This window comes from Spermophilus citellus, assembly GCF_964194105.1.
Source record: "Spermophilus citellus genome assembly, chromosome: X".
In the NCBI taxonomy this organism is placed as follows: Eukaryota; Metazoa; Chordata; class Mammalia; order Rodentia; family Sciuridae; genus Spermophilus; species Spermophilus citellus.
Genome location: NC_138190.1, coordinates 121430751 through 121448326, shown reverse-complemented (window position 1 = coordinate 121448326; position 17576 = coordinate 121430751). Strand labels below are relative to the sequence as shown.

General features: G+C 36.8%; 1 protein-coding gene across 1 annotated transcript in view; it reads left to right on the top strand.

The window, feature by feature from the left end:
• Positions 1-17576, top strand: part of TENM1 (teneurin transmembrane protein 1) — a gene marked incomplete at both ends in the record, with an annotated part of 577764 nt that overhangs the window by 328219 nt on the left and 231969 nt on the right. The window contains 4 exon segments of the mRNA XM_081278185.1: positions 654-864; positions 5582-5683; positions 7139-7333; positions 15842-16042. Of these exon segments, the coding sequence (XP_081134311.1) occupies positions 654-864; positions 5582-5683; positions 7139-7333; positions 15842-16042 (709 nt within the window).

Below are 17576 nucleotides of genomic sequence, written 5' to 3'. Positions count from 1 at the left end.
GAATAAACACCTTGGCCTTGCTTTTTTTCCCCAACAGATATGACCACAATCAAAACCTTACCTTCTTGGCCAGAACAGACAGGGAATCAAAATGCTATCAATGGTGACTCTTATAAAATATTCAAAGAAACATGTGCTATGTGCTTTTGTAATGATAGTGGGGGAAGGATTTTGAATATTCTAAATGTGTTACCTCAAAGGTATTAAATTATGATGAATGTTCTCAAATTTTTGACTGTTCATTTATTTGTTTTAAAAACCATAAAACAGTTTTTAATTTGTAGAGAAGGTCACAGTAACATTTCTAAGCAGAATGTGTATTTTCAAGTATCTTCTATCAGATACTTTAGCAAAATGTCAGGATTCTCTTGCATAATACTCAAGATTTTTTTCTATTTCTTAGTTTATGGATTTTAAACAATTATTTTGAATGCTCTAAATTTGAACTGTTTATAACATTTATAAATATCATGATAATTTTTTCAAAATTAATAAGTTTTTGAGTTCAAATATACTTCAGAATTAATAACCTTGGTCTTCTACTTTGCCCACATCCAAAGCAAAGAAATATGGAATAGATCAAGTGAAGTTAGAGATGTTTGCCAGTCTAGAAGTAAAATTAGTGCTCGTATTTGTGTCTGTATTTGTTCCAGTTTGATTTTGTAAAACTAATGGATGGCAAACAACTGGTGAAGCAGGACTCCAAGAGCTCTGATGATACCCAGCACTCCCCTCGGAACCTTATCTTAACCTCACTTCAGGAGACAGGTTTCATAGAGTATATGGACCAAGGACCTTGGTATCTGGCATTTTACAATGATGGAAAAAAGGTGGAGCAAGTATTTGTGTTAACTACAGCAATCGGTAAGCTGCCTTGGCTATAATTTGGATTTACAGTATAATTCTAGAAGATACAAGTGATGAAAGCCATACAGGTGCTATGTAAGCTTATTGCTCATTCTACCCAAAAGTCATTATTCAGAATAGGTCACTATGAGAAAAATTTATATTGTTGTTATTGATGTTGTGTCAATGCTGGTTAAGATTTTTAAAAATTCCCATTCTTTGCTTCTTTTCCAGGATACTTACTGTTTACTTCTTTTTAACATGTTCTCAACAAAAAATAATTACCTGGCTAATATTACCAAGGCTACATAGGTGAACAACAACTTCAGTGAAGAAGGGAACAAGCAAGAGAAGCCTTGTTATTTCAAGTTCGAATAATAAAAGAAAAGGCAAATAATACCTTTTAAAATAGACAAACTGGCATCAATACAGTTCTTTAGAACAACTGATTCTAGAACCATTAAGCCTTCAAAATACAACATAAGAGTATTTAGAGAAGGATATTAAGGATAATAACTTGAGTCATTCAAAGTCCTTCCTTTCAGAATTTTTTTAGTTTGAAAATCATCACAATGGCTCTTTCAGTGTGTTCAGGGCCTTTTAAAACATGTTCTTTTTAAATACAATGCCTATACACACTCTTATTCACTGTCACCCTAGTTAGTCAGAGACATCTCACTCTTCTGTCATTTTTTGCCAAATTCATTCCCCATGACCCTTTATGTGAATAAGGCTGATCTCTTTAGCAATTGTAGAGTCCTGAGTGTAAACAACTCATAGACACCGTACAGTATTGTGTGACTTTTCCTAAGACACGTGTCTTTTAAAAAAAGAAAAAAAATATTTTACAGCTGTCAGTTTTCTATACAAATCTCACCACTTTATCCTTTAGTTAACCTGTTCAGCCATATGTTTAGGAAGATGTGTTGACTGTTAATAGATATACCATCTGCTCTTTGTAACAATTATGTTCTATTTTTACTTGATGCTGAAGACCTTCAGTTAGTAGAAAATGGCATTCCAGCCATACAATTATTAAAATTTTCCTCTAAAGTAATCAGAAAGGCAATAAAATTGCAATGATGATTTTTCTCCTAGAGAAAACCTCTACTGCTCTTACATCTTCCAAAACAAAGGGTTTGTTAAAAAATAATACATATTTTGAATATATATAAATATTAAAAAATATATATATATATAAATCACATCACTATTTTGCTACTCATCAGACTCAGTGTGGAAAGTTAAATGAATGGACTTTTCATATTTGTCTATGCAGCCTTATTTTGAATTATTAGAGGTTAAGTTACTACTTCGAAGAAATTAGAAGACATGAAATATTTGTAAAGATTTTCTCTCTTCCTGTTATTTTAATACATGAACTTTTAAAAAACACTGACCAAGTGATTAACCTTTCAAAAATCAGTAGACCCAGAAATATATTTGGAGCTTTTTCCTGTATCTTACTTCACCCACTAAGAACCTAATACTTGAGATCCAATATTTATATTTGCCTTTTGCTTATGCAAGAAAGCTTCTTTACCTTTCTGTTGTATTTTTAAGAATAGAGGCAACAAAAACATTTCTGCTACTGTTTATTTTTAAAAATTCAAGTAAATTTCCAAAAACAATTAAAGACATAAAAGTCATTTACCTTGAATTCCCTCTATTGATTTTTATATGTGTATAGTATATCTTAATCAGAATAAAAAGAGACTATTATATTTCATAAAACAAAGTGAGATTTGTGTGAATTCGTTCTTAATGATGCTCATTCATCTATTTCATAACATTAGAGTCACTTGATCCTGACTACATTTGGTCCACTACTAACAAAGATCAAGACAGAATTAATAATTAACATTCATTGAATGTTAAATTGCCTATATTAATATATATTATTTTCTGGTAGTATAGGAAGAGTTGTTGATATTACTTAATCTCAGGCAACTTGCTCTATAACATGATAATATGTACCACTCATGGAATGCCACTCTTCTCCAAGCACTATACTAGATGCTTTACATTCAGTTAGCTTGTTGGATTCTCATCACAACTCTGATAGCTTAGGTACAGTGATACATATATTACAAATAAGTAAACAGAGACTTGGAAAGAGTAAATCATTTGGCAAGGTCTCTAAGACAGCGAGAGGCAAAATGGAGATTTGAGACCCACTATGTCTGATTCCAAAGCCCATGCCCTTTAGACTGTACTCATTCCATAAGATTATTTATTACCTAAAATTTCTCCCATGAGAAAAACTGCCAGAAGCAAATCCTATCATCAGTATAGATGGGAATACTAAGGGGCTTTTTACTGTAGCATATGAATGAGGTTTTAAACATATAGCTTCAAAATTATTCTTAACTCTAATAAACTGCAGTCTGAGAAATGATTCTGAAATAAGATTTTAAAGATAGAAGACAAAGTTTACTGGAGGCCAACATAAATAGAAAAACACTTTCTTTTTTTTAATCAATAGTTGTTTATGTTTTCCTGCTAAAGTTATCACCTTCTTCGAGTCCCTAGACTGTCCCACAATCCCTTTCATACCTAGTGAAGATGGCAACTTCAAAATCCTCCTTTATTGCCTTCTCTTCTCATTTACATTGCTGGGGTTAAGCTCTGTGCAGCAGTGTGAGCCCTGGGATAGTTCTTATATAAATCAATAAGATGTAGGGATTTTTATTTATTTTGATAGCAAACTTTATTATATATTTTTTCAGAAGAGCTACATTCCCACAAGGCTGCTTCCATAAAATTGTCAATGGGATCTTGTGTGAAATTAAATTCAACTATATTTACTTTTGAAAGCTTCCTCCATGGCCTCCTATTAACCATCTAAGCTAGGAGAAATCCAAATGTGGATTTAAGAACTGCTACTACTGCTTGGTAAAATAAATTCAGATAAGTAGAAAATACAGAAATAATTTCTCATCTCTGAATGAAAAAAGACTCTTTATATTTTTTTCATAATTGCTTGTTAAATGCATTAATAATTTTCTGGAAATAGCTAATGTTTTATTGAGTTAACCATGACTGGCTCTTTGCTGGATATTACATTCTAGCCAGCTCAATTGTAATTCAGTTAATGTCATGTGTGACTTGCTTATTGAGTTCAGAGAATGAACTATCATAAACCTGCGAAGGGCAATCTGATATATTCACATGTGGGTGAGAAGAATAATCCCCTCTAATAATATGGTAGCTAAAAACACAGCCACTGGGTTCATTCTCAGCTTTCTAAGAATCACTCAGATGGACTAGATACAACTTTCTTTTTCATCTTTATACTGCCCAAGGCAAAACTCCAGCATCTAGGCCACAAGTTTTCTAACTAGGAAATATAACTATTTAAAGCATTGGTTCTCAATTGTGAACACATGCACATTCAACTGTGGTGTTTGTTAGAATGTTGATTACTGGGCTACATCCTTCAGAGAATGATTCAGTAGATCTGGAGCTGAAGCCCAGATATCTGTCTCGTAAATGCTCTTGATGATCCTACTGATACAAATGGTTCACAGGCCACAATTACAGAAAGTCTATTTTTCAACCCTCATTGTGAGTTCTCACTTTCATTGTTCAAAGGAAGGTGCTAGGATCACTTCCTAGAACTCTCCTTGTAATTAGAAATATCTTATACAACTGAAAATTGGATTGAAAAAGGAAAAATTGGTACATATGAGAAGTATGAGTTTAACATGCCACAACATAAAACACTGAGTTCGAGAGTGCTATGAAAAATTTATAAAAAGGACTAATGGGAAGAGGATAACACACACACACACACACACACACACATACACACACACACACACACCCACACCATATACACACAAACTGAAAGAGTAAAACATAGAAACCATCATAGTTCATAGACTTAGAATTTGATCATTATTATATATGAATACAATTTTAAACTACAATTTAAAAGTCATTGTCAGAGACTATACTTTTCCAAATAAGTTACATAAGATTTATCACAGTTCTGTACTATCGTAGTTCCACACATCTTTATGTCACCAGATCTACCTATGGACACCTTCAAAGGCTTCCCAATTCCCCTGAAGACTATTCCCTGAGAATGGATTGAAAGAAAATTAGTGGCAAAGAACTAATAAGCATTTATAGCCAAGAAGGCATTTCTCAACAAATACTTAGGTTCTAATGCTTTTAGTGGTGGTGAATTTAATATGAACACTTACTTTAAAAGCCTTCCATTGTCACTTATTAATGAAAATGAAATACTGATTGTCATATTTAAGCTGTCAAGATAGTAGATTAGATCTTCTAAGTTGCTAGAGAAGAAGCTTTATTTGAAAGAACCTAAGATTGAAAAATAAACAGTTGTCTTTGTCTTAGGGGTTGCATTTTTTAAGCCTGTTTTGCTTTGGAGAAATGTCCTATAATCCTCAGACATTTTTAGCTTTATAATGAATGTCTCTTAAGAATACAATTAATCTATATCCTTTATGCACTTTAGAAGTAAGGTTGGTTTTTAGTTCTGCTCTCAAATAGCCAATTCAGCAAATATAGGACCCTTTTAATAATCCTATACTGCATGTGACATCTTACAGAAGTCTTTGGCATCTGATTTTGAGCAGTAAATGCTCTGTAGATAGCATAGAGCAAGATTGTCATAGGCCCCGAATTCTTCCAACTTAAAAAAATTAAAGACCCTATGGTTGAGAGATTTGTTCATTTTTTTTCTTTTTCTTTATGTTAATAGAAATAATGGATGACTGTTCAACTAATTGCAATGGAAATGGAGAGTGTATCTCTGGCCATTGTCATTGTTTCCCAGGATTCCTTGGACCTGACTGTGCTAGAGGTAATGTTGCTCTGTGATTCTGATTGGTTTAGGGAAATAGATGTCATTTGGGAACTCAGAATTAGTAATAATAGTAATAATAGAAGAGGCAGAAGAAACAGCAGCTGTGCCGCACCACTACCACCAAATGCCAACACCTACTATACCAGGCACTGTTCTAAATACTTTGCAATGAACCGTGTCCTACCTTATGCCTAATGAGGTAGTTCTTTATAATCCCAGTTTTATGAGCAAAGAAAGACTTCAGAGAGACTAAAAAACATCAAAAGTTACCTAATAGCTGGAATGTATACCCAGATTGTCAACCAAACCACTTTATCATGCTCATATTTTCTTCATAAATTCAATCACAATAGTCTGAGTTTAAAAGTGGGCAAAGTTATGTTGTGCTTATACACACCAGTGTAACTGAAAGGGGTGGGTAATCATAATTCAGTAAGTAGCCTAGAAAGTAAAGGTTGGAAAATTAAATTTAAGAAACTACCATTTCCTAGACTTGCTCATAGCTTAATTCTTGGAAAGCCTATGGTAAATCACACTATGTTTTCACATAGCTTTGCAGTTATTATTTTAGAGGTGCTTTCCTGATCATTTTTAATGTATTAATAAGGTTCCCAGTGTGCTAATCTCAGGTTTCTCAGACACTCACTTTCTTTAGATTAAATTTCATTCACCAAAGAGTTCTAAACCACCAGCTAGATTCCAGAACCATGATAGATCTCAAAGATAGGGGGGTAGGGAGAGTGCTGATAGTTGGCATTCAAAAGCAGAATGAAATAGAAGATATAGGCTTTTCATTTAAAAAGTCCCATAGTTTTCATAGGGAGACAAACAATGACAAAACAGAACAAGTGTTTCAATAAGATTCTGCACAATGTGTTACAGAGTAGACATGTGTCCATTATAAATTTAACCAAATAGCTTTTTAAAAAAAATTATTTATTTTTTGTTTGTTTTTATGTGGTGTAAGGATTGAACCCAGAGCCTCATACATGCTATGCAAGCGCTCTGCCACTGAGCCACAACCCCAGCCCTAACTGCATAGCTTTTTAAAGATGATATTTTATAATATGAATAACTCACTATTTATTAGTTCTGAATTTTCAGGTTTTGCTTCCTAAAAGCAATATACATCTGCTTGAGGAAGAAAAACCATAAAAGAGAAAACTCCTAGATGATAATGATGATGATGATGATGATTGAATAATATGGTAGGATCAACAGCAAATACTTGATATAATTTCTTCATTCAGAGTATCTTTATAATTGAATGCACTTCAGGAAGAGGAAAATTCTATGTAATCATGAACATATGCCCATTTATTTAATAAAGGGTAACACAGAAATAGTAGTTTATTTGGCCTGAAATATTATGCCAGAATCAATAGAGAATTGCTCTTTGGGTATTTTGAGAGTATTATGAGGAACATCACAAGTTCATTTGCCAACCTTCAGATTCATGCCCTGTTCTATGTGGTGGAAATGGAGAATATGAGAAAGGACACTGTGTGTGCAGGAATGGCTGGAAGGGGCCAGAGTGTGATGTTCCAGAAGAGCAATGCATTGACCCAACATGCTTTGGCCACGGCACCTGCATCATGGGAGTCTGCATCTGTGTGCCAGGATACAAAGGAGAAATATGCGAGGAAGGTGAGAGACTCATTTTAATCTACTGCTTCAGCCTTTTTTTTCTGAACTTTCCAGGTGTCATTCTATGCTTCTAATAGAGTGCAAGTAGTCTTTGCAAATAATAAATGCTAACATGTCCTTAGTATGTGTGCAGAGGGGTGGGATCAGGGAAGTTCATATATCTTCTGACAGTATCTAATATTATATATGAGACTATCTATGACAACTACTAAGAAATAATGAAAAATGGTGTTTTCCTTCTTATTTCCAATACTGTTTAATAAACTTGAGAATTTAGAATTTCCATGGATGATTTTTAGCTGTTAGTTCATATGCTGTCCTTATTACAGAGTACATTACGCTACATCTCACTTTAAAGAAAGCAATAAAAATAATGATATATGCACATTTGGAAGCATTTTGCAAATGTTTTCTTTGGGAGTAATTTGTAATTACCATTATTATTATTGCTTTAGATTTTTTATTTTTACATACCTTATGCTGAAACTTGACCTCTGTGCCTAAGGAAGCAGGCTTACCACTAATGAGTTTCAAACCAGTGCCTTTATATTAAATTTACCCCAAAGGAGTCTTTGCAAAAATATTTTGATATGGCAATAGTTTCATCATTTAAAGAGATACTTTGGAAAATAAGTTTACTAGTAATCAGACCTTTTTCATGCCACATTCCTCAAACAAGACTGATTTCAGAAATAATATTAAACCATTACCATGGGAGATGGTCTCATCACAACTGTTGTTCAGGAAAGAAGCTGCTGAAAATACACTATAATTGCTTTTTAAAGATGGCTCATTAAGACTATTACACAGCATTCTAAAGGGTTTAATCTCATTCTACTCTATGAACAAGCAAGACTTTAGCTTTCCACCTCCCGTTAGCAATAGTAGAATTTGGGTTTGAAGATTATATGTGGAGAGGATTGAAGATGGTGGCGAAGGGAGTGCATCACCCCTGTGCGCCGCGTCACTGTGCAGGAGAAAGACGAGGTGAAACAGCTGAAGGCTATCTTGTTGGGAAATTCCAGCAAAATTGAGGTGCTCCAGAATCTAGTAGAGGGATTTCCATCGCGCGAGGTTCGGCTGCGGGGGCTCGGACGCGGGCGATTTCTCCACACGGAGGGTCCCATTGCCTGATCGGCGGATCGCCCCACGGCTGGAGTCTGCGGCGCGCGCTGGGAAGTGGTGAGGTGCCGGAGCGGGGGTGCAGCGATGCAGATTCTGGGGGCTCCTGCCAGCGGTGTAATGGCCATGCTTAGTGCTGAGTTCTGGCTTTGAGACGGAGGAGAGAAGCGGTCCAGTTTGGTTCTCGACACCGGTCGGACTACAGAGGAGGACAGCGGCCGCCATCTTGGAGAGCTGATGGAATCATCCCTGTTTTCTACTGATCTCAGCTCATTCAGCTACGGAACAGGTGATTTCAGGCTGACATTTGCCTGCGTCTCGCAGACAGATCGCTCAGGCTCAGGGCTAGAGAACCTGTGGAGAATACTCCTTGGGGCTCACTCCTAGCAAAGCGTGCACCAAGCTCTGAGCGGCCGGGTTCTGGTTCCCGCAGCTGCTTTGGCCCAGGGCTGGGGAACCCGCGGAGACTGCGTATTGAAGCCAGCTCCTAGTGGAGCGTGTATCGAGCTTGAAGCGGCTGGGTTCTGACCCCCGGAACAGTTTTGGCCCAGGGCTGGGGAACACGCGGGGTCTGCATCTTTGAGCCTGCTCCCAGCAGAGCGTGCACCGAGCTCGGAGAGCTTGGAGCGGCCAGGCTCTGGCTCCCGGAGCTGCTTTGGCCTAGGGCTGGGAACCTGCAGAGATTGCTCCTTGGAGCCTGCTCCTAGAGGAGCGTGCACCTGGCTCGGAGAGGCCGGGTTATGGCTCCCGGAGTGGCTTTGGCCCAGGGATGGGGACCCCGCGGTAACTGCTTCTCGGTCCGGGTCCTGCTGGGTGCAGTGGGGGCCAGAGGGGCAGAGGGAAGCTGTCGCCTGCGCCCAGAACAGGCCAAGTGACCCGCCGGCATGGTATCACGACACCCCAACTGCAGCTGGGGCCGAAGAGAGTAGCCGCCTACGCCTGGAACAGGACCAGCGACCCGACGGCGCAGTAGCCAAGTCACCCCATTTGGAGTAGGGGCTGTGTAGAACCGCCATCTGAGCCTGCAAGGTAGGCAGACCTGCGACCCACTGGCAGGACAGGCCCGGTAGCCTGCCAGCGTGGTGGACACGTAGCACCGAGGCAGTCACATCACACTGGTTGGAGTGGGGGTGGAGCAGAGCCGCCACCCGTGTCCGGAAAAGGCCCAGCGACCCATTGGAGAGGCAGTCAGGTAGCCCCATTTGGAGTGGGGGCTGAGCAGAACTGCTGCCCGAGCCCGCAAGGTAGGCAGACCTGCGACCCACCGGCGGAACAGGCCTAGAGGCCTGCCAGCATGGTAGACACGTCACACCAATTGGAGTAGGGGCCGAGCAGAGCCGCCACCCACATCCGGATCAGGACCAACGACCCGAGGGCATGGTAGTTACATCACCACAATTGGAGTGCGGGCAGAGCAGAGCCACCACCCGCGCCCGCAGGGTGGGCAGACCTGCGACCAACCATCGTGGTAGACAGATCACCATAATTAGAGGAGGAGCACAGCCACTACCCGCCCTGCAAGGGAGATTTTCCAACTATACAAGAGCAATATAAATAAATAGGGGGAAAATTTCAAAAGCACAACAGTTTCACCAAGCAGAAAGAAACGCGAGCAGTATAAAAAGACAAGGAAAGAAAGGACCACAAGCAATGCAGGTCAACTCAACTTTAGAAGAGGTAATAGCTGCAACAGATGGAATGTCAGATAAAGAGTTCAGGATATACATGCTTCAGATGATCTGGAGTCTCAAGGAAGACATGAGACAGCAAAATCAGACAATGAAAGATCACTTTGACAAGGAACTACATAAACAAATCCAGGAAGCAAAAGATCGATTACACAGGGAGATAGAGGTAATAAAAAACAAACAAATAGAAATCCTAGAAATGCAGGAAGCAATAAACCAACTTAAAAACTCAATTGAGAATACTACCAGCAGAGTATAACACTTAGAAGATAGAACATCAGACAATGAAGACAAAGTATTTCAACTTGAAAAGAACATAGACAGCTCAGCAAGACTGTTAAGAAACCATGAGCAGAACATCTGAGAAATATGGGATAACATAAAGAGACCAAACTTAAGAGTCATTGGGATACAGGAGGGCACAGAGCTCCAAACCAGAGGAATGAACAATCTATTCAATGAAATAATACGAGAAAACTTCCCAGACTTGAAGAATGAGACAGAATCCCAAATCCTAGAAGCCTACAGGACGCCGAATGTGCATAATCATAAGAGATCCACACCTAGACACATTATAATGAAGATGCCCAACATACAGAAGGAAAGAATTTTAAAAGCTACAAGAGAAAGGAAGCAGATTACATTTAGGGGTAAACCAATCAGGATAACAGCTGATCTCTCAACACAGACTTTGAAAGCTAGAAGATCCTGGAATAACATATTTCAAACACTGAAAGAAAATGGGTTCCAACCAAGAATCGTGTATCCGGCGAAATTAAGCTTCAAGATGGAAGATGAAATTAAAACCTTCCACGATAAACAAAAGTTAAAAGAATTTGCAGCTAGAAAACCATCTCTTCAAAAAATCCTTGGCAAAACATTACAGGAAGAGGAAATGGAAAATAACAATGAAAACCAACAGTGGGAGGTAGGACAGTAAAGGGGGGAAAGTAATCAAAGAGGAAAACAAATCAGGTTTAGTAACATTAATAAACAAATATGGCTGGAAGAACAAACCATATCTCAATAATAACCCTAAATGTTATGGCTTAAACTCACCAATTAAAAGACACAGGCTAGTTGAATGGATCACAAAACAAGACCCAACAATATGCTGCCTACAGGAGACGCATTTGATAGGAAAAGATCTACATAGACTGAAGGTGAAAGGTTGGGAAAAATCATATCACTCATATGGACTGCGGAAACAAGCAGGAGTGTCCATACTCATATCTAATAAAATAGATTTCAAGCCAAAGTTAATCAAAAGGGATAAAGAGGGACACTACATACTGCTCAAGGGAACCATATACCAACAAGACATAACAATCATAAATATATATGCCCCAAACAATGGTGCAGCTATGTTCATCAAGCAAACTCTTCTCAAGTTCAAGAGTCTAATAGACCACCATACAATAATCATGGGAGACTTCAACACACCTCTCTCACCACTGGACAGATCTTCCAAACAAAAGTTAAATAAGGAAACTATAGAACTCAATAACACAATTAATAACCTAGACTTAATTGACATATATAGAATATACCACCCAACATCAAGCAGTTACACTTTTTTCTCAGCAGCACATGGATTCTTCTCAAAAATAGATCATATATTATGTCACAGGGCAACTCTTAGACAATATAAAGGAGTAGAGATAATACCATGCATCTTATCTGATCATAATGGAATGAAACTGAAAATCAACAATAAAAGAAGGAAGGAAAAATCATGCATCACTTGGAGAATGAACAATAGGTTACTGAATGATCAATGGGTTTTAGAAGACATCAAGGAGGAAATTAAAAACTTCTTAGAGTTAAATGAAAACACAGACACAACATATCAGAATCTATGGGACACATTGAAAGCAGTTCTAAGAGGAAAATTCATTGCTTGGAGCTCATTCCTTAAAAAAAGAAAAAACCAACAAATAAATGATCTCATACTTCATCTCAAAATCCTAGAAAAAGAAGAGCAAAACAACAGCAAAAGAAGTAGAAGGCAAGAAATAATTAAAATCAGAGCTGAAATTAATGAAATCAAAACAAAAGAAACAATTGAAAAAATTGACAAAACTAAAAGTTGGTTCTTTGAAAAAATAAATAAAATTGACAGACCCTTAGCCATGCTAACGAAGAGAAGAAGAGAGAGAACTCAAATTACTAGCATACGGGATGAAAAAGGCAATATCACAACAGACACTTCAGAAATACAGAAGATAATCAGAAATTATTTTGAATCCTTATACTCCAATAAAATAGAAGATAGTGAAGGCATAGATAAATTTCTTAAGTCATATGATCTGCCCAGATTGAGTCAGGAGGATATAGACAACCTAAACAGACCAATAACAATAGAGGAAATAGAAGAAACCATCAAAAGACTACCAACTAAGAAAAGCCCAGGACCGGATGGGTATACAGCAGAGTTTTACAAAACCTTTAAAGAGGAACTAATACCAATACTTTTCAAGCTATTTCAGGAAATAGAAAAAGAGGGAGAACTTCCAAATACATTCTATGAGGCCAACATCACCCTGATACCTAAACCAGACAAAGACACTTCAAAGAAAGAAAACTACAGACCAATATCTCTAATGAACCTAGATGCAAAAATCCTCAATAAAATTCTGGCGAATCGGATTCAAAATCATATCAAAAAAATTATACACCATGATCAAGTAGGATTCATCCCTGGGATGCAAGGATGGTTCAATATACGGAAATCAATAAATGTTATTCACCACATCAATAGACTTAAAAATAAGAACCATATGATCATCTCGATAGATGCAGAAAAAGCTTTCGACAAAGTACAGCATCCCTTTATGTTCAAAACTCTAGAAAAATTAGGGATAACAGGATCATACCTCAACATTGTAAAAGCAATCTATGATAAGCCCCAGGCTAGCTCATTCTGAATGGAGAAAAATTGAAGGCATTCCCTCTAAAATCTGGAACAAGACAGGGATGCCCTCTCTCACCACTTCTGTTCAACATAGTCCTTGAAACACTGGCCAGAGCAATTAGACAGACGAAAGAAATTAAAGGCATAAAAATAGGAAAAGAAGAACTTAAATTATCACTATTTGCAGATGGCATGATTTTATACCTAGCAGACCCAAAAGGGTCTACAAAGAAACTATTAGAACTAATAAATGAATTCAGCAAAGTGGCAGGATATAAAATCAACATGCATAAATCAAATGCATTCCTGTATATCAGCAACAAATACTCTGAAACGGAAATGAGGACAACTACTCCATTCACAATATCCCCCCACAAAATAAAATACTTGGGAATCAACCTAACAAAAGAGGTGAAAGACCTATACAATGAAAACTACAGAACCCTAAAGAGAGATATAGAAGAAGACCTTAGAAGATGGAAAAATATACCCTGTTCATGTATAGGCAGAACTAACATCATCAAAATGGCGATATTACCAAAAATTCTCTATAAGTTCAATGCTATCCCAATCAAAATCCCAACAGCATTTCTTGTAGAAATAGATAAAACAATCAAGAAATTTATATGGAATAATAAAAGACCCAGAATAGCAAAAGCAATGCTAAGCAGGAAGTGTGAATCAGGCAGTATAGCGATACCAGACTTCAAACTATACTACAGAGCAATATTAACAAAAACAGCATGGTACTGGTACCAAAACAGGTGGGTGGACCAATGGTACAGAATAGAGGACACAGTAACCAATCCACAAAACTACAACTTTCTTATATTTGATAAAGGGGCCAAAAGCATGCAATGGAGGAAGGATAGCATCTTCAACAAATGGTGCTGGGAAAACTGGAAATCCATATGCAACAAAATGAAACTAACCAAATTCTTAGTACAACCAAAATAGCAAGGAACAATGCTCAACAGATTTAATGATATGCACATTTCAAAAACAATAGAAAAAAAATATTTTACTTCAGACATGACTGAGCAGAAACCCATGGGCTGAACTGGGCCTGAAGATGGATTTTGTTTATCTCACATGTGCCATGTTGTTTTTTTGTTGTCCAATGTGACTATAGGCCCAATACATTCATTGGAACACATATAATCTTCAAACCCAAATTCTACTATTGCTAACAGGAGGTGGAAAGCTAAAGTCTTCCTTGTTTATAGACTAGAATGAGATTAAACCCTTTAGAATGCTTTTACCAAAATTTAAAAGTAGAGGAGTGTCATATAGAAATTGCTATTTCTGGCCACTCTTGACCACTATAAAATCTGATGACATTGAGCCCACATTGCAACATGATGGTAATCTACTAGAGCCAAGTAACAGCAGTTCCCTTTAACCCAGACATTTGGTTTCAGTTTGTTCCCAATATACCCTGTTTTCTTATATCCAGCCCATTTCATCCATGTTTGGCCCCTTTAACTCCATGACTTTGTGCCTCTGATTTAAATATAACTTACATGATGATTTACATAAATACAATAGAGCAGCCCTCTTAAGGAAATAACATATATTAAGTTAAATATTATTTTGTTTATTAAGATTGTTGTACTTCAATATAACAAAATGGACTCCTTCTAAAAAAGATCTATACTTCATACTTTCTCCCTTCAAATGATGAATCAACTTAGATGTGCCTTTGTGTGTTAATTTACTGATTAGCTTAGGTATTAAAGTATTGTGCTAATGACCTTGAGATCTTGTGTTAATTATAATGGCAATAACGCTAATTATAATAGTGCTTAGTTAGACTTAGTCTGTTCCATGGCCACAAGTCACACCTTACAACTAAGCTAGTCTTTCAAATGCAAATAGTTTGTATCAGACAGTCTATTTCTATTTCTGCAAAGTAATTCAAAACATGCATCTTCTTTATAATAGTTTGGTTCCATTTGTATACAAAGACTAGAAATTTGGAAGTTAACTTTCCCATTTTGATGTAAAAAGGTTACTTGGTTAAAAGCCCAAAACAATTTTCCCCAAGGCATGTACAGGAACCTACCTCCAGAATGGCTCATACTTTTGTTAAAATGTAGAAAATTTTCCAGAATCACAGAAACAGAGATAAATGGAATTGAGTCTGTTATATTCTCATACACTAGAAACTATGTCACAGTGTCCTGATAGAAGGAGAAACAATAAAGAAAATAATTTTGGAATTAGGTATAAAATGTCACATTTTAGTGCTTCTAAGGAATAAATGAGAGGTTAAAATAAATTATTGTAAATTCTATTATTTCATACAAACAGCAATCACCTTGCCTAATAACTTGAATAATCAAGCTTAATTTTTTTGTGTTGACTCCTCTAGACACATCAAGTTAAAGTCATTTCTGGAGTTCTAATTCCAATTTCAGAAAAGATAAGGAATGACTTACCAGAAATTCTTGGGCCTTTGTTCAAAATAGGAATTCCTGTTGAAGGCCCAGATAGGGGTCCACCCACCCATTTTTGTAGGGTTGCTACACACTATTCACAATTTCACATAGCATGTGTGATTTTCTTCTCCTAATTTTGGGTTGTAACCTCTATGATACTCCACCATATTTTTAAGTGTTAATAATCTTATGGTCTGAACACAATGTTTGCATGAGTCATTTTATTGCCCAATTAAAGCAACATTAATGATATAATACTAGGAAATCAATGTAAGTATCTCAGTTTCATTATCCTGCACCTGTTCCCTATTAACCTTCCCTCTTCCCTTCTTTGGACCTTCAGAGGACTGCTTAGATCCAATGTGTTCCAGCCATGGCATCTGTGTAAAAGGAGAATGTCACTGTTCAACTGGCTGGGGAGGAGTCAACTGTGAAACTCCACTTCCTATATGTCAAGAGCAGTGCTCAGGACATGGGACTTTTCTTCTGGACTCTGGAGTATGCAACTGTGATCCCAAGTGGACAGGATCTGACTGCTCAACAGGTACATTGGAGTTATTTCCTTTTCTTTCTTCTTCTGCTGCTAAGTTCTAAATGATCCTTTATCTAAGAGAGAGAACTATCTTAAAGTACTCTTTAAATTCTGATATGCCTTGATATATGGTTTTTTAGTTTTATTATTCCTGAAATATATTGAGCTTTGTATAAGTATACATTTGTGAGTCATAAGATGCTTTCCAGTATGAGGTTTAGTGTTTACTGCATTTCATTTACAACAGGATGCTGCTGTTTGTTTTTTCATCTTGTTTTTCATTGTGGTAGGTCTGTGTCTTTAAGTTTTTGTTCTTCTTCTGTATTCTTCTCTGGTTATTTTGTTCATTCTCAAGTCTCCTACTATCAGTGCTATGCAGATTGTTTCAAAACTCTATCTCCCCAAACTTGAGAAATCGGGCATTTGCACTTGATGTCCTATCACCTGAAAACACAACTTAACCAAGAACGCCACTCCATTTTATATACTGCCATATTGCTTCACAATTCCTATTTCTATAACATTGCTTTCCTTTTGCCTTTCCCTGCCCCAACATTTTCCATACCTCTCCACTGTCTGCAGATAACCTTTAAGTATCTTAGCCTGTTGTCAAAAGTTCACCATAAACTATTCAAAATCTCTTGTGTCTAGCCTACACTCTACTTCTGCTTCCTATATAAATTCCTTCTTCTGGGGCTGGGGTTGTGGCTCAGTGGCAGAGCAGTCACTTAGCACGTACGAGGCCCAGGGTTTGGTCCTCAGCACCACATAAAAATAGATAAATAAAATAAAGATATTGACAACTACAACTAAAAAGATTTAAAATGTTTTTTAAAAAAATAAAAAAAATCCTCCTTCTGCCCGAATAATCTGTATGCTCTCCTTACTCCCAAGATATCTTATTTTCACACTTGTTTTCCATGTCTTTTTCTCAGCATTGAATGTTATTATTGTTCCCCCTAGGAAAATCCACCAAGACCAATTACAATTTTAGTCATCCCATAAAACCGTTCCTGATCACATCAAGGAGAATCCCTGAAATACATCCTATCTGTATTGCTAGAAAGCACAGAATACATTGTGATGTAGATATTTGTGCACATGGCTTGTTTTCCACCTGAATTATAAACACTGTAAAGAATGGGCCATTCTATATACAATTTTTCTTATCTCTGGATTTCATGCTCATTAAATGAGCAGAATTAATAAATGGTGATTTCTAAAAAGCCTTTGCCTATAAATTTTGTCGAGGATATAAAATGACATGTGGTAAGCAGAAAAAAATTAGTATACTGTGGAACTGTTGGTACCACTGAATTAGCTCATGATCTACAGTAAGGAAACAGCAGGAGAATATTCAAAGAATTAATTCTAACATAACATTTTACCACAATTCTAACCAAACTTCACTAAAATTTTGTTGCCTCACATAGAAATAATATGAGAGGTAATATTGCAATTTAAAACTTCAGGAAATTATCAAAATGTTAAGATAATCTAATAATAAAAAAATGCAAATCTTAAAAACCATTCATTTATATATCTA